The 22,372-nt window shown below is 37.8% G+C and overlaps 1 protein-coding gene across 6 annotated transcripts in view; it reads left to right on the top strand.

The window, feature by feature from the left end:
* The window catches only part of LOC144209896 (cyclic nucleotide-gated channel beta-3-like), a 38,774-nt gene extending 16,712 nt beyond the window's left edge, over nt 1–22,062 (top strand). For 2 of the 6 annotated variants that reach the window (XM_077736454.1, XM_077736451.1), the window contains exons 8-28: nt 4,780–4,936; nt 6,063–6,251; nt 9,945–10,007; nt 12,137–13,664; nt 14,050–14,092; nt 14,497–14,638; nt 16,143–16,297; nt 16,681–16,992; nt 17,063–17,271; nt 17,948–17,998; nt 18,075–18,161; nt 18,231–18,295; nt 18,383–18,505; nt 19,807–19,948; nt 20,190–20,349; nt 20,430–20,527; nt 20,652–20,735; nt 21,169–21,287; nt 21,362–21,514; nt 21,667–21,817; nt 21,911–22,062. In XM_077736454.1, the coding sequence (XP_077592580.1) occupies nt 13,542–13,664; nt 14,050–14,092; nt 14,497–14,638; nt 16,143–16,297; nt 16,681–16,992; nt 17,063–17,271; nt 17,948–17,998; nt 18,075–18,161; nt 18,231–18,295; nt 18,383–18,505; nt 19,807–19,948; nt 20,190–20,349; nt 20,430–20,527; nt 20,652–20,735; nt 21,169–21,287; nt 21,362–21,514; nt 21,667–21,817; nt 21,911–21,928 (2,235 nt within the window). In that variant the 5' untranslated portion in view covers nt 4,780–4,936; nt 6,063–6,251; nt 9,945–10,007; nt 12,137–13,541 and the 3' untranslated portion in view covers nt 21,929–22,062. The other 4 variants (XM_077736455.1, XM_077736452.1, XM_077736456.1 and 1 more) reach the window with 4 other exon arrangements.
* The last annotated feature ends 310 nt before the right edge of the window (nt 22,063–22,372 follow it).

The raw sequence follows: 22,372 nt of genomic DNA, 5'->3' as shown, positions 1-22,372 counted from the left end.
ATTGAGTATAATGAGGCCAACAGACCTTCCATGGGTCCATATTGCAAAGTGTCCTGTTGCATGCAAAGGGAAGAACAAGAAAAAAACGACAGCTGAGAATCCTCAGACAAGGCCAGATGCCAACAACGCAAAAGCTTGGGGAGGAAATTAATTCATTCCCATAGGGTGTATCACGTTACATCAGTGTACCAGACGGCTGCTCGACCACTGATAGCTCACTGGGAATGGGACCGAAAGCTACCGCAGCCACACACAATACGTAGCGGATTGGAAACTGTGTACCCCTGCAGGCATAGGCCTGCTGCCATGGCACTGAGCCTTCCCACCCGATTGAAAGTTATGCTTCAGAATGGCAGGTTCACACCTGGAAACACAGGATTAGGCAGCTCGAAGACATGACAAATTGATCAGTTCTGTCACTATACAATATGAATCGATCAGCCCTACGGGTGAACTGCATGGCTCACACAGTATAGCTGACTGACTGTAATTAAAAACTTGCTGGTTACAACTACATCTACATGGTAATATCGACTATGCTTACATTCTTTTAAGGAGAAATTAAATTAATTTACTACAATTTATTTTTTTGTTTACTACCAAAATATTGTATTAACAGCCCCAGTTAGCTCAGTCGGTGGAGAATGTGACCTACATTGGGCGTGCCCTTCACTTTAACCTGCATTGTATCCACCATGATTAAGTTTTTTGAGGAGAAATTCTCTAAATTTACTTAGATTTTGTTTTGTTTTTTTACAACCAAAAGATAGCTGTGACAGGCCTGGTTATCTTAGTTGGTAGAGCATGAGACTTAATCTCAGGGTCGTGGGTTTGAGCCCGACATTGGGTGTGCCCTTCACTTTAACCTGCATTCGCATGGTCATATCACCCATGATTAACTTTTTTTGAGGAGAAATTAGGTGTTAATGTACAATCATGACCTAAATTACATTTTCAAAAATTAACAAACATAGTGACCAACGTATTGTTTAGTTGACGTTATGAATGCTAACCAGTAAATGGCACATTTTTATTTTCCTAACGTTAATGTTATTCCGTATTTATTATTTAGTTCCTTTCATTGACTGACCAATAGGTCACAGAATACAATGATTGTTGAAGTTGGCCTCTCTGGGTGTTGAAACATCCCCTAATAGAAAATTAATGTATATAGATACACTTACATACTTTAAACTAAATATCTGATTTAGAGATCCTTTTAACTTTCAACATTTTCCTGGTAAACACTCCGCTCTGAGGGCTGCAGCTCTCTAAGGAATGAGTCATAATGCAGCTACTTAGTGACTAAACGTCATCACTAAACCTTCATCTAATGCACAAAACCATTGCTTTAACCCTTCAAAACACAAACCACTACCTAATTGACCGCAACATTTTCAAACTATCAGCCTTTAACCTCAAAACTAAAAGATTACATTTCAAATATAATGAATTTATACATTTCTTCCCTATTTAGATGATTGAATATTTTTTTATCAGGAGATAAATATTCCATTGCTTAAAGTTCTGTTATGAATAGTGCGGCGTCGGAGGTAATTGGACCAAATTGCAGGGAAGCAGTCAAGGACTTGGAATAGAGTGCTCTAACAAAACTTTAATAACGGGAAAATAATAAGGACTTAGCAATGAATAACTTAATAAAACCTGACATGGAAGACATGGGGGAACATGAAACATGGAGCATGGCATGGCAATGTGGCATGAAGCAAACAAGGCAGACGATCTAACTGACTCACAAATACACAGGGTTTATATAGACACATAAGGGCTGATTACCAAATCACAAGCAGCTTGCTACAGAGGAAGACAAGAAGCAAAAAGCACATACACACCTCTACCCAAAACCCTAACATGAAGCAATTTTCTCAAATTTCAATAATTGCAGTATGACAAGTAGATGTTTTGGCCCTTTAATAAGCCATTGCTACAAATGGAGGTGAGTTGCTTACCACCATTCATTTTGTTTAATGAGCATTTGCATAACATAATAAAACTAACTAAAATGAATAAAAATATCTGTAAATATTCACTCTTTGCTTATCTACCCATGTATCTTCTTTTAGCATAACTTCATTCAATATTGCTTCCCAACTTTAGAGCCATTTACCTAATATAATAAATCAACATATGAAAAAAGTGCAGTTTTGATGGGTGCTATTAGAAAGAGTATAATTAACAATATATTTTTAAACTGCTGTCAATAATTTGCGGAGATTGGGAGTCTAACGGGGGGACTAACGGACAGGTAAGGTGTTTTGTCAAAAGGCTAACCACATCGGTCGACAGTCAGTGACATTCGTCCACTTTCACATTCACTTGTGACCGTCTACAATGGGAACATAACTCACACTGACAGGAGGTGAATATACAGTACCATTAGAACATCACTGATACCATTATATGAATAGAAAATGAATAGATGGATGTTTTGTGTGATATACATAGGTACTATATACTTCGGAAAATATATGCATTGATCGTTCATGCCTCAGCATGTTCTGTTTGCTTTGCATCCCTGCAGTCAAAATTGCTGGATACACAGGACAGACAGCCCACTCACTTGATGCATTCAAATGGCTTTGGTAAATAGAATGAATAATAGATGGCAAGCGTATGTGTGTGTGTGTATTTGTGTGTTTTTCCTTTGAATGACAATAAGAGGAAACCAGAAATGAGGCATACTAAAATCAAAGCTTTCTATTGAATTATGAATTAGAGTATGAAATAAATATCAAAAACTGTCCATGTTTCAATTAAGAGAAAATACAAGCAACTATTTCAGCACTAAAAATGTACTCAATGATTTTTACATGTATATTTACAGTACATGAAAATGCATGGGTGAGCAGTGGTGATGATGATATTGTTATTAGCTTGCCAATGTGGCCACCAGTTTGTTGAATAGGTCAAGGACATCAATCTTGGAAAAGTTTCATAATGGAGCCTGGTGGGAGACTGGTTGTGATCGTTTTCTTTGTGTGGGAGTCGGGGAGCCAGAATGAGACTATTTTGTGCTTGTTGTGGCACTTGATGTAATTACAACAGGGCTATAAAAAGTCTGCCAGCTTATTGTCTTGGCATTCATCACATCATCTTCTAATTTGAACATATTTTGTTTACTTTTAAGTTATTTATTCATCTTCCTTACCCATCCTCGAAAGGATCGCATGGGTTGATGGAGCCTAACCCAGCTGTCTTCGGGCGAAAGGTAGACTACACCGTAGACTGGTCGCTAGTCAGTCATGGGGCACACAGAGAGACAAGTAAGAAATCACGTTGCTCGCACCAAAGCTGGAAGAACCACTGCACCATCGGGTAGCACATTTACGTTATTTTTACCAAAATATCTGAAAAAGTTGACATTATTTTGGTGATGTTTCATATATATATGTTGATTTCTCCACACTTCACTTTCACTATAAACCACACCAGCATAAACAACAAAATTATCAGTACATTACTCTCTCTTTTTTGTCCTTATAGAGTTGAATAACAATTGATCAAATATGAGTAAATCCATCGATTGTTCCTAAAGCAAAGGCTTACTGTAAATTTGATCCATTAGTTGAATGTTTGTCATTCCCTGAAAAATTGCTTACTATAACTATTATCTTTGTTAGTGACTGATTTTGAATTGACTTCCAATGTTCACTTTTTCTTTTAATTTCTTCCCCCGCTTTTCGGATTTGCCCTGTTTTAAGTTTACCGAGTAAAGCCATTCGTGAAAATATTTAACAAATTCTGCAATATTCCCCCAACACTTGGAAAGCATGAAATATTTGTCATTCACTTTTCCCTGTGATAATTCTAATAATAAAAGCCACTAATCCAAGCATGTACTTGTAATTATCCGGTGGAGAAGTTTATCTCTGAGAGAATAGAGAGGACTTAAATTATTCTGCAGCGTCAAGGATTTTTAGTTGGCGGACACGGGCACACACTAACACACACTAAGGAGCTGAGCAAACAGAAAAGAAAATCGTGTAAGCAGTGTGGCAGATTAATTTATTGGGTGCAGCATGCATGTGTACGTTCAGAAGAGCAAGCGAGAAAGAGGAATGTAATCGAAGGACAGTCAATTCTAACTCAGTAGACATGTCCACTGTCTCAAAAAACTCAATTTAACCTATAGTAAAGCAACAAAAATTATATAAATCATGTGGTTGTCATAAAAAAAAAATGTCTTGTTTCTGACCGTGTAGGTTTGGTTAATATGTTGCCCTGTCATGATCACACCATCATCGTTCGTAATCACAGTGTTACGATTCCCCCTCCACACATCATGCTCCTCAATCTTGCGCACCTTAAAGAGTCTGACAAGTGACTTTCTAGGCGTTGAGTTGCTGGATCTGATTATTTTAAAGCACAACAGAGGGAATGATGTCTTCAAAGTGTCAGTATGAAAAAGAATCCTACTCTTGATGAATGAGAGATCATAGAGACACTTTTATCCACACACCACTGCCTCCCTTAAGCCCATCCTCATTGTCGAAGGCAGCTGCTATCTGGATGAAAGTTGGGGCAAAGGGTTTTACTTTCTTGGCTTTTTGATGGGGTGGGAATGGAATTGGGGTTTAAAAAAAGAAAGAAAAGGTGGTGGACTTCACTAAAAGTTATTGTGTGATAACACCTAGAGACATTTTTATATACCTAGTGTATTTTTTGGACTAAAAGTAGCAGCAATCAATGAATACACAATGAATCTATATATACATATATATTAATTAATTCATTTTCTGAAATGCTTTATCCTCATAGGGTCGCGGGGGTGCTGCAGCCTATCCCAGTTGACTCCGAACCAGAGGCGGGAATACATCCTGAAGCGGTGGTCAGACAATCGCCAGGCACAGTGAAACGGAATGGGAATAAAACCCATGCTGCCTCCACCAAATTCAGATGAAGGGTTTGATCCCAGGTCAGTCCTTCCTGTGTGGAGTTTGCATGTGTTCCCCGAGCTAGCGTGAATTTTCTCTGGGTATTCCCATTTCCTAGAACTTCCTAAAACATGTAGGGTAGGCTAGTTGAACACTCTAAATTGCCCGTAGGAATGCATGTGAGCGTGAATGATTGTCCGTCTCATTGGGCCAATTCAGGGTGCCTGGAGTCACCTGGGAAAGGCTCCAGTGACCCTTGTGAGGATAAGCGCTGCAGAAAATGCATGAATGAATGAATAATATATTTTTCAGTTAACCCAGGTGCAGGAAAAGAGTAAAATAACACAGAGTATCTCACACACACACACACACATATATATAAATGCAGTTCTCAGTCTTTACACATTTTGTCCATTATCTTCATATACATTATACACTTAAAAACACATCCATCATTTCGCCTTACACGACGAAGGTCATGAATCAATCCCCAATCCCAGTATTCCAGCAATTGGACTTGTTCCAGGCTGCGCCCTTAAGATAAACAAAGTAAAGCTTATGTGTGCTGTTGATGTTTACAATCGGGTTTGTCTCTGCCCTTGTTGTGCTGTACAAGTCAAAGCATCAGTAAAAGACAACATCAGGCTTAAATCATTTAAAGACCGTGGCAGGCATTCGCCCTCCCCTTGAAACGTTTCCTTCCCTTTAGTCCACACAATGCATTATCAGGTGACAGAAGCGTCCCGGGCCGTGCTCTGCTATCCGTGATGGATGTTCCTTCTCACTCCATAGAGGCTTCGGCGATTGGCTTGTGCTGATAAAGCTCCAAATGGCTTCAGCAGTACTTTTGTTGCAGCACAATACCCCAAAGACACAACCAGGCAGAAACTTCTGAAACACCCCGGTCGTGGTGGGATTTAAATTTTCATATTAATCCAACATCCAATTTCACGAATTGGGCTGGGGCATATTGTGGAATTAATATTGGAACATGTGCATAGTGATATCATAATTTATTGATGCCTGTAATTGCAAGTTCTTCAACTTCAAGGCCTTTTTTTCAGTTATGAGCACAAAATTGATATAAAGGGAAAACTTTAATTATGCGATGCAGATTAGCTGGCAAAAAATTGAGTCAACCAGCTTTTGTCTCTTTTTATGTACAAGGAAACCAGAGTACCCGGAGAAACCCAATGCAGACGAAGGGATAACATGCTAACTCCACTCAGGAAGGTCGGAAAACACTTGGGATTGGACCCTCGATCCCAAAACTGTGAGGCGGACATGCTCCTACTCCTGGTGCCCAAGTGTCATTTATACTGAAAAATCAAAGGAAACAACAGCCTGGTGAACAAGGTATTTTAGTTTTGTATTTGTTATTTGATATTAATTGAACTTTATTGCTGAATATTCTCACTGCCTATACTGCATATATGCATATGTGAATATACAGTTTACCCTGTGTATACATGAATGCCTGCCATTAGGTGGCCAGGATAAGCAGTATGGAATCAATGAATGAATACATACGTAAATGGATGGGGTGGTAAAGAAAAAGTACAGAAATTGAAAAAAGTACAGAAATATGTACATATGTACATACACATACACACATATATATACATACACATACATCTACTATATTTTGTCTTGCTTTGCCTTTTTTGTTGATGGCCCTGGGGGCTTTCAGTCTTATGTGTTTCATTAGCAAACTGGAGGCACTCCATCGGCAATTGTGGAGTGAGGAGTTCATACATTTATAATGAAACAGCTACAGCCTCCTTTGGCCTTTTGTAGAGTCCTCGGCTAACTCTAAAACCCAGAAACCTAAAATAGTTGAAATGGTAAATAATACATTGTACACAGTACGTCTAGCGTGACTGTAAAATGTGAAGCATTTTTCCTTCCTCAGTGGGAAGAGAAAATTGGCACGTCGGCCACACAATCCTGGGGTCGAGGGTACGATACTGTGTGCTTGCACGTATGCCCAGGGCTTTTGTGGGATTTCTCCGTGTGGTCCGGTTTACTTCAGCACCCCCAGTGACTCCAGTGAGGATAAACAGAAAAATAATGAATGAAACTTCAGTGAGGTCACCAGTGAAGTCAGTAAAAGTACACAGTATCTGTATAAGAATTGCATTTTTGTGTGTGTGCGTGTATTTGTATGTTTTGAAGAGAGATGAATCTGAATTTATATAAAACCCTTTTCACTATAAAATAAAACAGGAAATATCAATTTAATATACTGAAATGGTGGAAATAAAAGACCTTGAAGACTTCCACCTTCCTTTTGAGGGCACTAAATAAGGTTTAGGCATTGTTTGAGCCTTTGTCCTCAGCTTCTTTTGTAAGGCACTGGTAATATTTGTCTCAATTTCATGTTGCACTCCCATTTTCTGAAGGATAAAGATATTTTTTTTTATCTTTTGTTTTTTTTCTGTATTGCGTCTAGGATTTGAGGATATATGGCAATTGTGTTGAATTTAATATGGAATGCAGGCCATGTAAATAGTCTGCAGCTTGGTTTCTTTCATCAATCAGAGAGACTGATGACTAAAACATTTTCACATGACACGAGGTGTCAGTCCCACCCAAAGTTTCTGGCACCTCGTCTTTGTGTATTTACAAAAATTCTTCAATAGATTTCAGCCAAGTTGAGCTCAGGTTTCTGGGAAAACCCGGGAAAGTTTGTTGAGTAAGCAGAAGCTCTGGAGAGAGTTACTTTCTCCCCCAAATTATAGCCAGTATACAAAACCACGTGCAGTACAGTACACTGTCAATTAGTACTCAGCAAATGGTAACAGTATTAATTGATGCAAATACCAACTGACAGAAAGTTCAAATATTTAATTGGGTTGTTCTTTCCCTACTGACAGATTTGTTTGAACTAATCTTTGTGGTAAAAAGGGCAATTTAGTGCAGATTAGAGCTTCTCACCTTGAAAGGAAACTCATGCAGGAGCCCTTTTTACTCCGATTTTCCAATTATCACAATCTCTAATGCATTAAATATCTCGTTCTATTGGGGATTTAGGGTGGTGTGTGTGTGCTGCCTGGGTGATATGTGCGTCCCACCTCTTGTGTCCATCCTGGTTTTCCTTCCTCTTGTAAACCAGTTGCACATGTTTACAATTAGCCCTTACCCGTGAATGTGATTTTAATTTGTTTGGTGATGTCATTTGTGGGAGTATTACTGCATGTACCTTGGATTTCCCGGGCCAGGTGAGTCATGTTTTTGCCTCTTCGGCGGTGGGTGTCTTTCCCGTGTTTATTTGTCACTTTAGTATTGAGCATTTTTGTCATTAAAACGCTGAGTTGTGCACTAGCACTTTCGCCGCTTTTTTTCCTGCGTCTCATCCTGGGTTCTGTCCTTAAAAACTCAGTTTCCAGTTCAATGGACATGTTCAGGCCCAATTTAATATATTGATTGTACTTAATTCGGTTCTATTGTTGAATTTGAAATCATTGCATTGATAAACTCTAATGTGATCATTTGAAATTGTTATTTTTAAAATCCTTGGTGCTTTAGGATAAGGAGGTATGTTTTGTTGTTGCATTGAATCATTGAATCAAAGACGCAGCTGTGGTTGTTTGAGTAATGTTTGTCCAATTTTGTTAGTCCTGAATACTGATTTGATTAGATGTCAATGCTTTGCTCTACTACATTGACAGATGGTAATTAGTATTGAGGTTGCGGGGGGGAGAATTGCAAACAACTGGTTGTTCAACATTGAAACTCCACACAGTGAAGACCCTCTTGGGATCAAATCTAAAATTGTGAAAATTATTACCGTATTTTCTGGACTATAAATCACACCAGCAAAAAATATATATAATCCAAAAAATACGGTATTAATTGCTACTCATTGATATTTTATTCATTAAAGTTGTCATGATGGAATCTAAACCAGTTGTACCCCATTGCAGACCCAAATTATAATGGATGCATTTGTAGAGAGTTAGTTAAAAACCTTAGCATGCAGTAAATGTAATTTACTGTAGTATTGCGGAGAACTACAAAGTCCATGCCTTTCAGCATAATCTGTTTCTATTTTATGAATTCAAGGCATGATGTCCAATAGCAGCAGAAGAGATGCATTGCAGACATTAAAAATATATGCTGACACATATTTTATCAGATCTGGAAGTACTATACATTGGTATAAAAAGTTTCTGCATTGAAAGTGGTGTTGTGATATGTTACTCTAGTTGACCAGTAACCTTGAGCTTTAAATCAAAACTGACTTGACCGTTTGCTGCCTGAAGTGTTTACAGTCAAGAGGTAATCTTGAATTATGTGTCTCATTTGAAAACTATTTTTCACAGACAACTCCACTTTTAACTCATCAGAGCATATTTTAACTGGAATTTTTTTGCGGTTTCATTGCATAAATGTCTAATGGTATAATTTGATTGGAAAGTGTGCATTAGCCAAGGTTTTTCAAGGCATGATTACCCAGATCTACAGAATTTATTAGATGAGTTTCATAAATATTTTCAACAAAAATAAATGGGAAAATGAATGTTTGTTGGTTGAATAACATCTCCCTAATTTCTCATAAGAATCTGCTCACTGGCCATAGTGTATAAAAAATATTACCAAAGCAATGAGTGTTTTGAACTTTGACGGAAAATATTTTTATTTGTCCCATTGAAGCTTTCCAATAGACAGGGGCATGACGGATTACTACTGGTCTTCTTTGCCTAGATATGAGAGGAAAGGCTTGGTTGAGTTCTTATTTGAAGCCGGAGGCCAGAGAATATGATCAATGACTCCATCTGTTGAGGGGGACACAAGACACGATGAAGGACACACTTTCCATTGACCTTCACCCTCCTCTTCTTCACACAGACAGCCCTTTTCATGTTATTTTTTCCCCTCAGACTTACTTTACATTCATTACTTCATTTACCGAACCACTTATCCTCACAAGGGTTGCAGCGGGAGGGACACCCTGAATCGACCAATGTTTTAATTTGAAGAAAATTGCCCAATTTGCAAGGAAATATGAAGTTAATGCATTACAATTTGCTTTTATGGGCCTTACAGAAGGATTTGGTGAGCCGGATATCTCCCCCCGGGCCTTGAGTTTGCCAACAACTGCAGAATCAGGTGTGTGGATTTTTTTGAGTTTGTCGTTTTCAGGAATTGGCTCAGAGTTTTGTAAAAATTGGGCAAATCTTTTAAAATTGTTTTAACAAATTGTAATGCCATTTATTGTTGTTGAATGTTGACAGTTTCATGCAACATCTTTTTAAGATTATAGTTTCGAATATCCAGTTACAATGTCCAAAGTAAAGCTAATTCCGGAACTATATTGGCCAAGTCTGTAATATTTTTCAGCAATTTGACCTTTGTCAGATGGAGTGTTGTAATGAGGTGACCTGTAGCTTAATGCAGGATGGCAGGCTTGAACGTGTAACGTTTGATTGGTGGCAAGAGGTTGTGCTCACACGATAACATTAAAAAATCCCAAGACAAAATTTTGCAGTTAACATTCATGAGAAATTTTAATGCCGTCGGATGTCACACATCAATATATCATCACTTCATTCTTTGCTTTTTGTCCATTGTTAGCGTCATTCATTCATACCATTTTTCCCCTTTTCTTCATTTATTCAGTTAACAAAAAGATATTGTATTTCTGCCTTAAATATGGAAAATATCAGAGGAAGAAAAAACGTGTACAGTTTATTATCAGCACGTTGACTAGATCTAAGTAAGCGTGCTCCAGCTGCCAGTGTTGTGACAGAAGCAAGCATGTGACGGTCAGCTTTAATAGGCAGGACTCATTCAGATTACCCTTCATACACCAGCCAGCTTGGCATGAATCCACAGGACAGGAATAGACCATTTGAAACACATATACAGCCACACACACAAACCAGGTGTAACAGACAAAATAAATAGTGGCATTGATTGAACAACATATTACATCAGACGTTCTCAGTGACCTCGATTGCTGTTTCAACTCATCCTCATTCATCAAAAAGCACATGAAGCACACAAAATCTAGTCTCATGAGGAATGTGTCTGGAATGGAATCCTAGTAGTTGAGACCTTATTCTTACTTTTTTATATGTATATTACTGCTTGATTTTTAAAATTAAGGCATGAGGTGTGTATATCATATGTTGATGCCATTGCATAGACAATAATTGACATTACCGGAGAGCAGCTTGGGTCAGCTTTTATTTGTCTTTCAACTTGATGGTCCTCAGGCCGTTTTCTGTCAGTCATTGTGCAAGAAAGTGAACTCACAGGTTATGTAAATAACTGCATGAATAAGTTTGACTATTGTTTAAAAATATACAACTAAATAGAAAAGTAAGACAGTGGGAGAAAAGGGTAGAAATAAACTTTTTTGAATGGCTAGTGGAAACTAGGCTATAACAAAGAAAATATTAACAACTAACACTTCAGAGACTGAATGATTTTTGTCTGTTAGAACAAGTTGTATCGTAGCACCAGATGTTGGTGTCTATTGATGACAAACGAGAGCCTTTTTATTTTCACTTGCCGGCAGCAGAGAAAACATTTCAACATCTGGCTAATTGAAGGCAAAATAGTAGTTCCATTAACAGTTGCGAAAAATTTACGGGGAAAGTTTTGTATGCATTTTCTGCCCCCATTTGGTGGCTTGTAGAAATGCATCACACTATGCTCCATTGCTTTTTTGATGTAACACAAACAACATTACGCACACTATTTTTATACTTAATTCATACTGTCAAAAAATAATATTGATTAGTTTACTTTCAAGTGAATGTAACGTCTACATATCCTCTTTAACTTTCAGTTTGATTAAATATATACTGATGTACAGATGTATAATTAAGTATGAAAGTGTTAAAAAAATACTCTGTCTGCCTTGCTTAAAATCAACACCACAAGTGGCTGTTTTGGCATCGACCTTGTGAAGCATTTTTTTTTTTGCGTTTCCACAACCGTAGATTAGATCAGCTTCAGATTGCACCAATTCTAGCAGTGAGTCATATGTCAATGTCCTCCGGGGATTTCAGCCTCTTCCACTCAGTGCTATAAATTTACCTCCTACCCCTTAGGACTGTCAAGGTCTATTGTCACTCGGCTGTTGACTGACTGATAGCTGGGCTACTCTTTGGCATGATGACAATACTGTGGATGAAAGTTTCGCATCTAATCATCTTATATTGCCTTTTAAAAGCTTTGACAATTCAAGAAAAAAAAAACAAGGTTTTCCTCTGGCTTTGTTTTCTCAGCTCACACAAGTACATCAAGGCAGTCCAACTCCCCAAGACGTATCAAACGCTTTCACAGCACTGCCAGGCCTTAAGCCTGACAGTCGAGGGCTAATTAAATTAAACAGTGCAGAAGGGGAGGATCGAACAACCTATCTCCTCGCATCGCTGGACAGCGGTAACATTGAAATGCTTGAAATAACTACATTGGTATTCTTCTCACACCTCTGACGAGCCAGACCATGACACCTGCGACAACCCAAAGGTTCGGGAGGTACATCACATAAAGCCCACGGCTCAAGCCCAAGTCTCAACTGCATTGCACTGACATTTTCTCATATGCCAAGTGGACTGAAACAGCACAGAAAAAAACAGTACATGCAGTCATGCCCATAAATTGTTGTTTATTTTATGCGCTCAAAGCAGTACAACAGTAGAGTCATAAACAGACAAGGGATGTTTAGACTGTAGAGCAAAGGGTGTCAAACTCGGGTTGGTTCGCGGGCCACATTAATGTTAATGCCATTTCATGTGGGCCAGACCATTTTAGATCTCATTTTTAGAAAATTGTTTTAAATTGGATTTAAAAAAACTGGATCAAAAGCCCTAAATAGTCTGTTTTTATGGATCTAAAACAATGCTTATTTAAGCATTTTTTCTTAGTAATGGAAAATTTTGTTTTTCATTTCAAATTGAAATTAAATATTTTTTTTAAATTATGTTCAATGTCCAATTGGAAAATAGAAAATATTTGTATATTTATTTTTATATTTTACTAAATGATTTTTGAACTAAAAACAAAAGAAAAAAATTCGATGAAAAAATTGCAATGATTGTTTTTAAAAAGGCAAAAATCAGAAAATGTAATGTACATCTATCATCATTTGAAATTGATCCTAAAACAGAAAGTCGGCACTCTTGATTTACTTTCTCTGGCCGCACAAAAGGATGCAGCGGGCCAGATTTGGCCCTCGGGCCGCCACTTTGACACCTGTGCTGTAGAGATTGAAATAATCACTACTTGGGATTTACATCCAAAACACGAGAACTGTGTAGAAATTATAACCATTTCAAAACACTAAAAATGGATTAAGTCAATACTATGGAAATGCTATTAATTGAATTGATTCCCATATCAGGTATAAAAAGGATCTGTGTGAGTGTCCTGTGCGAGCTTTAGTGGGCAGTCATAATCCTCTTGGGATCTTATATGAGATGGTGATGGGCTTAGATGTCACTTGTGGTGGTGACGGGGGCTATTCTCCCTGAAAGAGTCTTAGTGGTGCTAAAAGAAGCAACAGCACAGTAACCAGCTCTCCCAGTGGGAAAGACAAGAAGAAGAAGAAGAAGAAGGAGAAGAAGAAGAGATCTTACATTGTTTTGGAAATTGACACACTCCACTTGGGTGGGTGGCTAGGTTCAAGATATGTTTGGGAAATTTAAGGGCTTACTTAGTGGTCCACGGCAACCGCAATCTCCTGGAACTCCTGCACCCTCTCAAAACCCGGCACCGACTCCTGCTCCTCCTGCAGCTCCAGTTGTAAGCAAGGTAAACATGATCAGATGATCTACACACACAAAATCTGTTGTTTTTGCTTGGTGCCCCTTTGGGATCTTATTTTTTATTTAGGGTTATTCATGTATTGTATGACAATGATTTGCGAATCAGAATAAATTTTACCTGTCTTCTTGAGTTCAGACAGATGTTGAGAAAAGTGGGTGCTGAATCCAAAACTAATCTAACTTTTTTTCTCTGACAGGTCAAGTTATTTTCCTACAAAGTTCACCTGTTTTTGATTAACCATATGCTTTGAAAAAGAATAATCATAATAGTCTTGAATTAACATTGCAGTCAGGCTTTTTTTTTTCTTCTTTTGATAATTGTCACTCCATTAAACAAAACTCAGCTAACTTTGACTGACTCTGTTTTATAGGATGATAAACCTGCCAAAAAGGAAAATGGTGCTAAACCAGAGGGTAAGTCAAAATATTGTCATTATTACTATTATTATTAGTTCTCATAAGGAAAATAGAAGCCAAACTACATTTAGAAATACAGTTTCATCACATCAATACTTCTGCTACTTCGACTAATTCAATTTACATATTAGATGTGCTTCTATATATATGTATGTGTATGTATATATATATCTCAGCAACACAGTTACCTATTTATATATTTATTCATGTATTTATTTATTAACTTACTATTGAGTACCTATTTGTGTATAATGCCTTTCCTATCCCTGCATCCTCACCCTCTTCCTATTGCAACAAAGAAATTTCCCGATTACGGGATGAATAAAGTTATCCAATCCAATATTTAAATATGATTATTGCTAGCTCAGCCTTTTTGTTCAAGTGTGATAAATCAATTTCAGCACCAGCTCCAAAACCCCCAACTCCATCTAAACCAACTCCGGCACCAACACCAGCCTCAGCCCCAGCATCTGCACCTGCACCCACTCCAGTACCAGCAGCAGCCGCCACCACCACCAACCTTGATCAAAATGGTCCCGATGGGTGAGAAATACAATCTTTTGTCTTTATTTTATATTGCAAGCAACACATTACATAATCACATTGATTCATGCTTCAATTTTATATTCCAATCTTGCAGAAAGCTAGCAATTAAAGTTCTACAGTCCAGTTTTTTTCTCTTCTCACGTGCGTATAGGAATAGAAACTCTGCACAGTATTGACATGACAACAACATACAATCAAATTAATCACCTAGAGTGTAGTTAATTAATCAGATTCCCTGGCAAGTGGACAGCGAGAGTCCAGAGAGATGAACACAGTACGCAAGATCTTGATGCCCTGGAGCAGCATGCATATTAACGAGAGGATGAACCCAAAGTAGATTAAAAGATTTTCAGCTTTTGTGATTTAAGAAGCTCACCATGGACCCTTCTGGCCCAGCAATATAAACCAGTGGGTGACAGGCAGAGGCATCTTGATCCATCCACTTTTAAACACTTTTCTAAATGAGTGGACCTTTTGTTGACTTTTAATTAAATGAGATAGATTGGTGCCAGTTTGGAAGTGTACAAGATGTGCAAACAATATTTGGTGATAAACAGAGGCAGAAGAATTTACAGTGAAGTACTACTTTTGCTCTAGTTTGTAAAAGGTCCATGTAAATGGCTTAGGCTAGTGAGAATTCTTGAATATTTTCATGAACTACCTTGTGTGCTGAGACAGGCAGAGTATGGCTTTTGTCATTGACAGTGATAGATGTCCAATCCATTTTGAGTGGGAGGGCTTGGGGCGACTGCTGTCAATGGCAACAAACTAGTTAAGAAATGTGTGTGGGTGTGTTTTAAATATTATTTTATTTGACTGGGCTTATAAGCAAATTAGCTGATAAATATGTTTACAGTCGATGAAAATGGGATTCAATAGAATATAATAATAATTTCTTATTTAAAATTATACTATTTACAGTAATTTGTTATTTACAGTATAATTTACACCTATTTACTTTGTCAAGCGGCATAGGAAAAAAAATATTAACACTACCACGGGTCAGTGTTAAATGTTAACCATTCAGTTTATCAATTTCAGTTATTCATTTTCCCTACCAATTATCCTCACAAGGTTGCTAGAGCCTAACCCAAACAACTAGGGGCAGTAGATGGGGGACACCTTGAATTAGTTCCCAGCCAATCACATTGCACAATGAGAAAAGCAACCAGTTACACTTTCAATCATCCCTAAGGACAATTTAAAGTGTTCATCCAGTTTTTGGGATGTGGGAAGAAATCGGAGTACCCAGAAAAAACCCACACATCCCCAGAAAAAACATGCAAAGGAACCACTACACCATCAAGAGTCCTAAAAATATATTACATACATCTGGAAATTCTTTGCTCCTATTTCAAAGAACCCAGCATTATTAAAGTTTATACATTTGAGGGCAGCATATTCTTTAAGTCTTTCTAACCAGTCAGGAGAAATATTTAGAACACAGTCATTTTTGTACAACAAAACTTGACAGGTAAACAATGTATTTTGTTGTTTTCAGAAAAGAAGCAGCCCCTCCGCCTCCCATCGTCATCAATGCTTATTCAGACGAGCAGCTTCGCTCTGTAGTGAAGCGCATGAGAGATAGACTTGAAATCTATAAGGAGAAAGTGACTGATCAGTATGCTTCTTCACCAGAAATCACTCCCCCTGTTAGTAAGTACCAAACTATCTATACTAAAGTGAGACCAGATGCTGTTTGTTTGTTTGTTTGTTTTGTTTTTGCACTACAAGCGCCTGAGGATTGCCCTCAGATAGCGCTAGAGCTGCCACTGGAACGCGGATTATTTCATCCGGGGGGTAGTCGGAGGTGAGGGGCAGTCAAATGTCTCCGGCTGGATGAAAAACGTAGGGTGCCACGGTCCTTGTTGGCAGCTCTGAGTGGTATTTGTTGGAATTCGCAGGCCGCAGCGAGCGGCCTCTCAGGAGACACCACGTGAAGGTTTCCAACTTTGTCTCCCTCAGATGCTGTTCTGATGTTCCATGTACAGTATAAACATTAGGCAAGATAACATTTGGTTTAACTTTTCCGCTTTCAGCACCACTCCTGCACAAACACCACTTCACAAAGGTTTTGGAGGAAAGAAAAAGGCAAGCAGAGGAAGAGCGTCTAAAAAAAGAGGAGGCTGACAAGAAGAAGAAAGAAGAACAAGAGAAAAAAAAGAAAGAAAATGAGCAGAAGAAGAAAGAAGAGGAAGAGAAAAAGAAATTAGAGGCCAAAGAAGAAGAAAAGAAACTGGATTATAAAGCTGTCTTCAAGGAGAAAATGTGGATGTCTATTGATATCTTACTGAAGCCCCTAGAGGACAGTACCGACCCTCTGTTAGGGAGCACTATAGATCCTTTTACAGGTGAACAAAGCTTTGCTTAAACGAAAATGAGGCCTGTTAACTTGTTAACTGAAATATTTTCTTTCCATAGATCGTCGCTACATTGCCTGGTTGAGCCTGGTAACTCTTGCTTTCAACTACAACACTTGGTTCATTACTGCCCGGCTCTGTTTTCCCTACCACACTGAATGGGCTATCCCTTACTGGTTTGTCTTGGATTTGTTGGCTGACCTCATTTACTTCACAGACATCGTCCTCTTTCAATCCCGCAAACAGTTTGTCAAAGGAGGAGATATCATTGTAAGTAGTCAGTTCCTCAGCTGAAACTGACACATTTTGGCCTATCAAGTATTTGTTTTTGGTCTTTTTCTTCTTCTGGACACTAACTTTGATGGGATATGCCTCTGTTATTCTTGGTCTGATAGTCTTAAATCACTGTAGCTCTGTACTTTAACAGTGGTGGGCAAACCAATCCTCAAGGGCCACTGTTGGTACAAGTTTTTGTTCCAACCAATCCAGCATAGACACTTTGACCAATCAGATTTTTGTAGAAAACAAAATTCACCTGACTGCAATCCACTGATTGCAATTTTAAAACACCAGTTGGTAAAAAGGTGTCCTCTTTATGGGTTTTTAGATTAGATTAGAATTTCAAGGGAATTTATTTGGTGTCAGCAGCAAAATAGTAGCATGCACAGACAGAGAAGACATTTTAGACTTAGGTAAAAAAAATGGAGCCACACACAGGAAGTCCATAAGGTTGGAATGAATAGTTTGACCACCCCTGTACTATAGGCAAGTATCTATTAATTCTTGGATCTTGATTTATTTTTAACAAGGCTTATTAAATATATTATTGTTGTCCTAGATTATGAGTTAACCAGTACAGAGCATCTGTGTTCTTTGTTGCAGCCTTATACTTGTGGTGTGCACACTTTTGCCTGTCAAAGTTAAAAATAACATTTTCTTTTCCCAGAAAGACAAAACGCTGACAAAGATGAATTACAGAGGAAATGAGAGATTTATGGTGAGCTCTATTAGGTTATTTTATTCTTGTTTAAAGGTAAGTGAACTGACCTTTGTTTTCTCAATGATCTTCATAGACTGACATACTGTCAGTCATTCCCTTCGACTTGCTCTACTTCCAGTTTGGGTTTAAATCCATTTTTAGAGCCAATCGCTTACTGAAGGTAGGTATGCATTCCGTTTTTTTTTTTTTTGGTTCTTTATGTAGTTGTCTGTGCTTTTGACTTTCCAAGATAGATACATTTTTTGAGTTCAGCGACCGCCTGGAAAGTATCATGGCAAAGGCTTACATTTGGAGGTAAATTGGCTGACAGCAATTTTATATACTGATTCATTTGGATTAATGGATGTACAAGAGTAAGTAGCTTTCTTTTTGTGCCGTTAGGGTTATTCGCACCATTGGTTATCTCCTCTTCATGCTCCACATCAATGCCTGCCTCTATTACGTAGCTTCAGACTACCAAGGCATTGGTAAAACCAAGTGGGTCTACTCTGGATTGGGAAGTGCGTAAGTATTTCTCTCTTTCTATGAGCACACACATCTGTTTTTGTTTATCTTCAATTATTTTTGCGTCACTCAGTGATTTAAAAGAAGAAAAGATGAAAAAGATTGTGTGGTTGAAATTAGAGATGAAAAAAGATCATTTGTGGTTGAAAATAGAGATGAAAAAAGATCATTTGTGGTTGAAAATAGAGATGAGTACTTTCTTTTAAAAGTCATTCAAGATCTGTACAGAGAAAGCCCCCCTTAAAACAAATCCAGATGTTATGTATTGTATTTTTTATTTTTACCATCATGGCTGCAGTTACCTCACCTGCTTCTTCTATGCGGAGAAATCCTTGCTGATGATTGCTGAGTTGCCATTTCCTGATACCATATTTGGAATGATGTTTCAGATGACAAATTACCTTTTTGGTGCATTGTTCATGTCCATCATTCTTGCCCAGGTAGATTGTATTTTTTTTTAAATCTTTTTAACTCTTTTTCTTTCACACTATGAGGTGTGCCAGATACTAAGTTGTAAGGCTAGATCACAAAAGGTTTTGAACAGAGAAAAATCTACCGATTGTTTGACCACCTGGGCCACATTTAATAGAAAAAGTCAACTTTTTCTTCATGGGTTTATTATTCAAAGGGAAAAAAAAACTTTACTGTTTTTTTTTCTGACACACCTGGTATTTTTCAAATATTTTGTCACAGTCCCTATAAAGATTGCCCTATTATGGTTAATATATTGGTTAAGTTCTATATTATTTGTTAATTTTTCCTTTATTGGAACAAAATACTTTTTATTCTGACATAAAGCACAAAGAAGATAATGTGAAAAGACGGGAAATGCCACACCCACACAGGACAACCAAATAAAACTGTGTGGCATCAGTAGAGAATCTGTTTAAGAGACTTTGAGTGGAGACCTAAGAACCTTTGAATGCACTGAAAAGGCTTGCCAAACAACTGGGAGACAATGTTTGCATCCTCAATTGTGATACAGATAAAAACAGTAAAATTGTTAGATGACAGACTTGTTGAGTTGAATCAAATGGGGACCTATGAATGTAAAATAATTTGATTTCAAAATGTATTCTTGGGGTTGATTGGAATAACAAAATGGGGACTATAAAGAGCTCATGTTTATTAATATTCTAAGAGCTCATATCATAATTTGCAGTATGAGATACACAAAATATCAATTTAGGGAGATGACTACTTTAGCAAAGGGCATAATGTACTCCTTCATTCAAAGAACAGATCAGTGTGGTCCACTGTGTTAACTGGCGTGCCCTTTAACATCCCTGCCCTCCCTACAGGTACCTGCGTTGTTACTACTTTGCTGTCCGCAGTCTGATCAACATCGGGGGTCTTAATGAACCCCATACCGTCTTTGAGATAGGGTTTCAGATGACTAACTTTTTCACGGGAGTCTTTGTGTTCTCCAGTTTGATTGGCCAGGTAAAATAGAAAGACATCATCCTCGTAGAAATTCCCATATTCACATATCATTAACTCATTATTGGCGCGGATTAGAGTAGTGATAGACAATACCAATCCATTTAGGAGTCCTGCACTAGAGAATGTCGTCCCTCTAATGTTAGTCAATGATTTGGACTGCCAGAACTCTTAGAAAAAGATATATATTTGACAGATGAGTGTGTATTTTGCCTTCCTGCAGTAAATCTTCTTGTGGCTTTAGATGAGAGATGTCATTGGTGCTGCCACAGCTGGACAAACTTACTTCCGCTCATCCATGGACAGCACTGTGTCATACATGGTGACCAATCGGATCCCAGCCTTAGTCCAGAACAGAGTCCGCACTTGGTATACGTACACCTGGGATGCTCAGGGCATGTTGGGTCAGTGTGAAATGTAGTTTGAGCAAAGACGAGGGAAAAAAATAATAACTAACTCTGGACTTCCATCCTACTGCTTCTAGATGAGTCTGAGCTACTTGATAAGATGCCATTAGTAATGAGAACCGCCATTGCTGTGGACGTTAATCTAGCAACCTTCCAGAAGATTGCACTTTTTCAGGTGAGTCAGTATTAGTCCACTTTTCAAAAAAATGAACTTTTCAAGGTGCTTGTAGATAAAATTATTTGTAAAGCTCATAGTCCTTATCGATTACAGATTAATTCTTATTCATATTTTCCGACAGGGTTGTGATCAGCAGATGTTGGTGGACATGTTGCTAAGATTGAAGTCCATCATTTATCTTCCAGGAGATTTTGTTGTAAAGAAGGTATGTTTGGAATATTTTCATTGATTATGGTAAATTAGCAATCTTTACTGTGAGTACTGTATATATCCATTGAACATGTATACAGAAGTTATACAGTAGTACATCTAGATACTAGCTTAATGCTTTCCGGGACTGAGCTTGTATATCGATTTAATCGTAATTCAAATGAACGTTTCCCATAGAAATGAACTAAAAATAAATTAATTCTTTCCAACCCTCTGAAAAAACATCCAAAACAGGACATTGGATTGGAAAAAAACACTTTTACTTGTTCTAATTTGCCATAAATTAACAACGTAACAAATACCTAGTGGTTTAATAGTACTAACATCTGTTAAAAAGTACTAAAATTACACGGATTACGCATTTCACTCATTGCTCGTATGTTGGGACACTCGTATGTTGAGGTACCACTTTACTTCTTTCTCTGCAGGGTGACATTGGAAAAGAGATGTACATCATTAAGAGTGGAGCTGTGCAGGTGGTTGGAGGACCTGACAACAGCATTGTGTTTGTAACACTTAAGGCCGGCTGTGTGTTTGGAGAAATTAGGTAAAGTATCCTAAAAGTACTCTGGCTTTTCATCAGAACACGGTTTTATCTAAGTATATTTCTACATTGTTCAGTCTACTGCAGTCATCGAAAGACGGCGGAAATAGACGAACAGCAAATGTCAAAGCCTATGGATTTGCTAATCTTTTTGTCCTGGAGAAGAAAGACTTATTTGATATTCTGGTCCACTACCCAGAATCTCAGAAAGTGCTGGCCAGAAAGGGAAGGTAAGACAAATGCCTTTCTCTATTACAAATGCAGGCTTAAAATAAAAGCCTTTTAATTCACAAGTGATTTAAGAGGTGATGCTATCATGTGGACTTGCATTAAACTGTTTTTATTGACATCAAATAAACATGTGTGTGTGTGTGTGCCTTAGGAAACTAATGAAGGCAAAGGGTCCAGCTGCAGCAAAAGCAGAGGAAGAAAAGAAGAAGGGTTTAGCACTTTTTGGACCCAAACCACCTACACCCAAATTGCTGCGAGCCTTTGGTGGTGGCTTCAACAAAAAAATGATTGAGAAGCTCAAGGTAACTTTATCTCCCTTTTTTTTAAAATTAATTCCTTTTGATGTTCATTTTATTAATGCTAATCGTCCACTTTTGTTTTTATTTTGTTCCTAGTCTGGTGGTGGCGTTTGAGCAACACGTCTATTGATTTTTATCAACTCCGTTTTGGGAGTGTATTTTTTTTATCCTATACTCTTGTTTTTTTTAAATAGTCCATGTATATTGTTTACTTAAGTGTCCATGTATTTTAATTACACCAAAATTAACTTTAGATATTAGTTTGCCTATGTCCCACAACTTTCACTACAGTTTTTGTAGTAGAAATATTTATGCTTGCTTGTATTCATTTTCTATCAGTGTTGAGTGGTTGTATGAGGCTGATATGGATCATCTAATAACTGTTGTATTAAATCACATAACCAAAGTGGCGGCCCAGGGGCCAAATCTGGCCCGCCGCATCATTTTGTGTGGCCCGGGAAAAAAAATCATTAGTGCCGACTTTATGTTTTAGGATCAAATTAAAATGAAGAGTATAGATGTAGTATATTTAATTACCTGATTTTTTCCCCCTTTGAA

Source organism: Stigmatopora nigra, chromosome 16 (assembly GCF_051989575.1).
Source record: "Stigmatopora nigra isolate UIUO_SnigA chromosome 16, RoL_Snig_1.1, whole genome shotgun sequence".
Taxonomy (NCBI): Eukaryota; Metazoa; Chordata; class Actinopteri; order Syngnathiformes; family Syngnathidae; genus Stigmatopora; species Stigmatopora nigra.
This window is presented reverse-complemented; position numbering and strand designations above follow the sequence as displayed.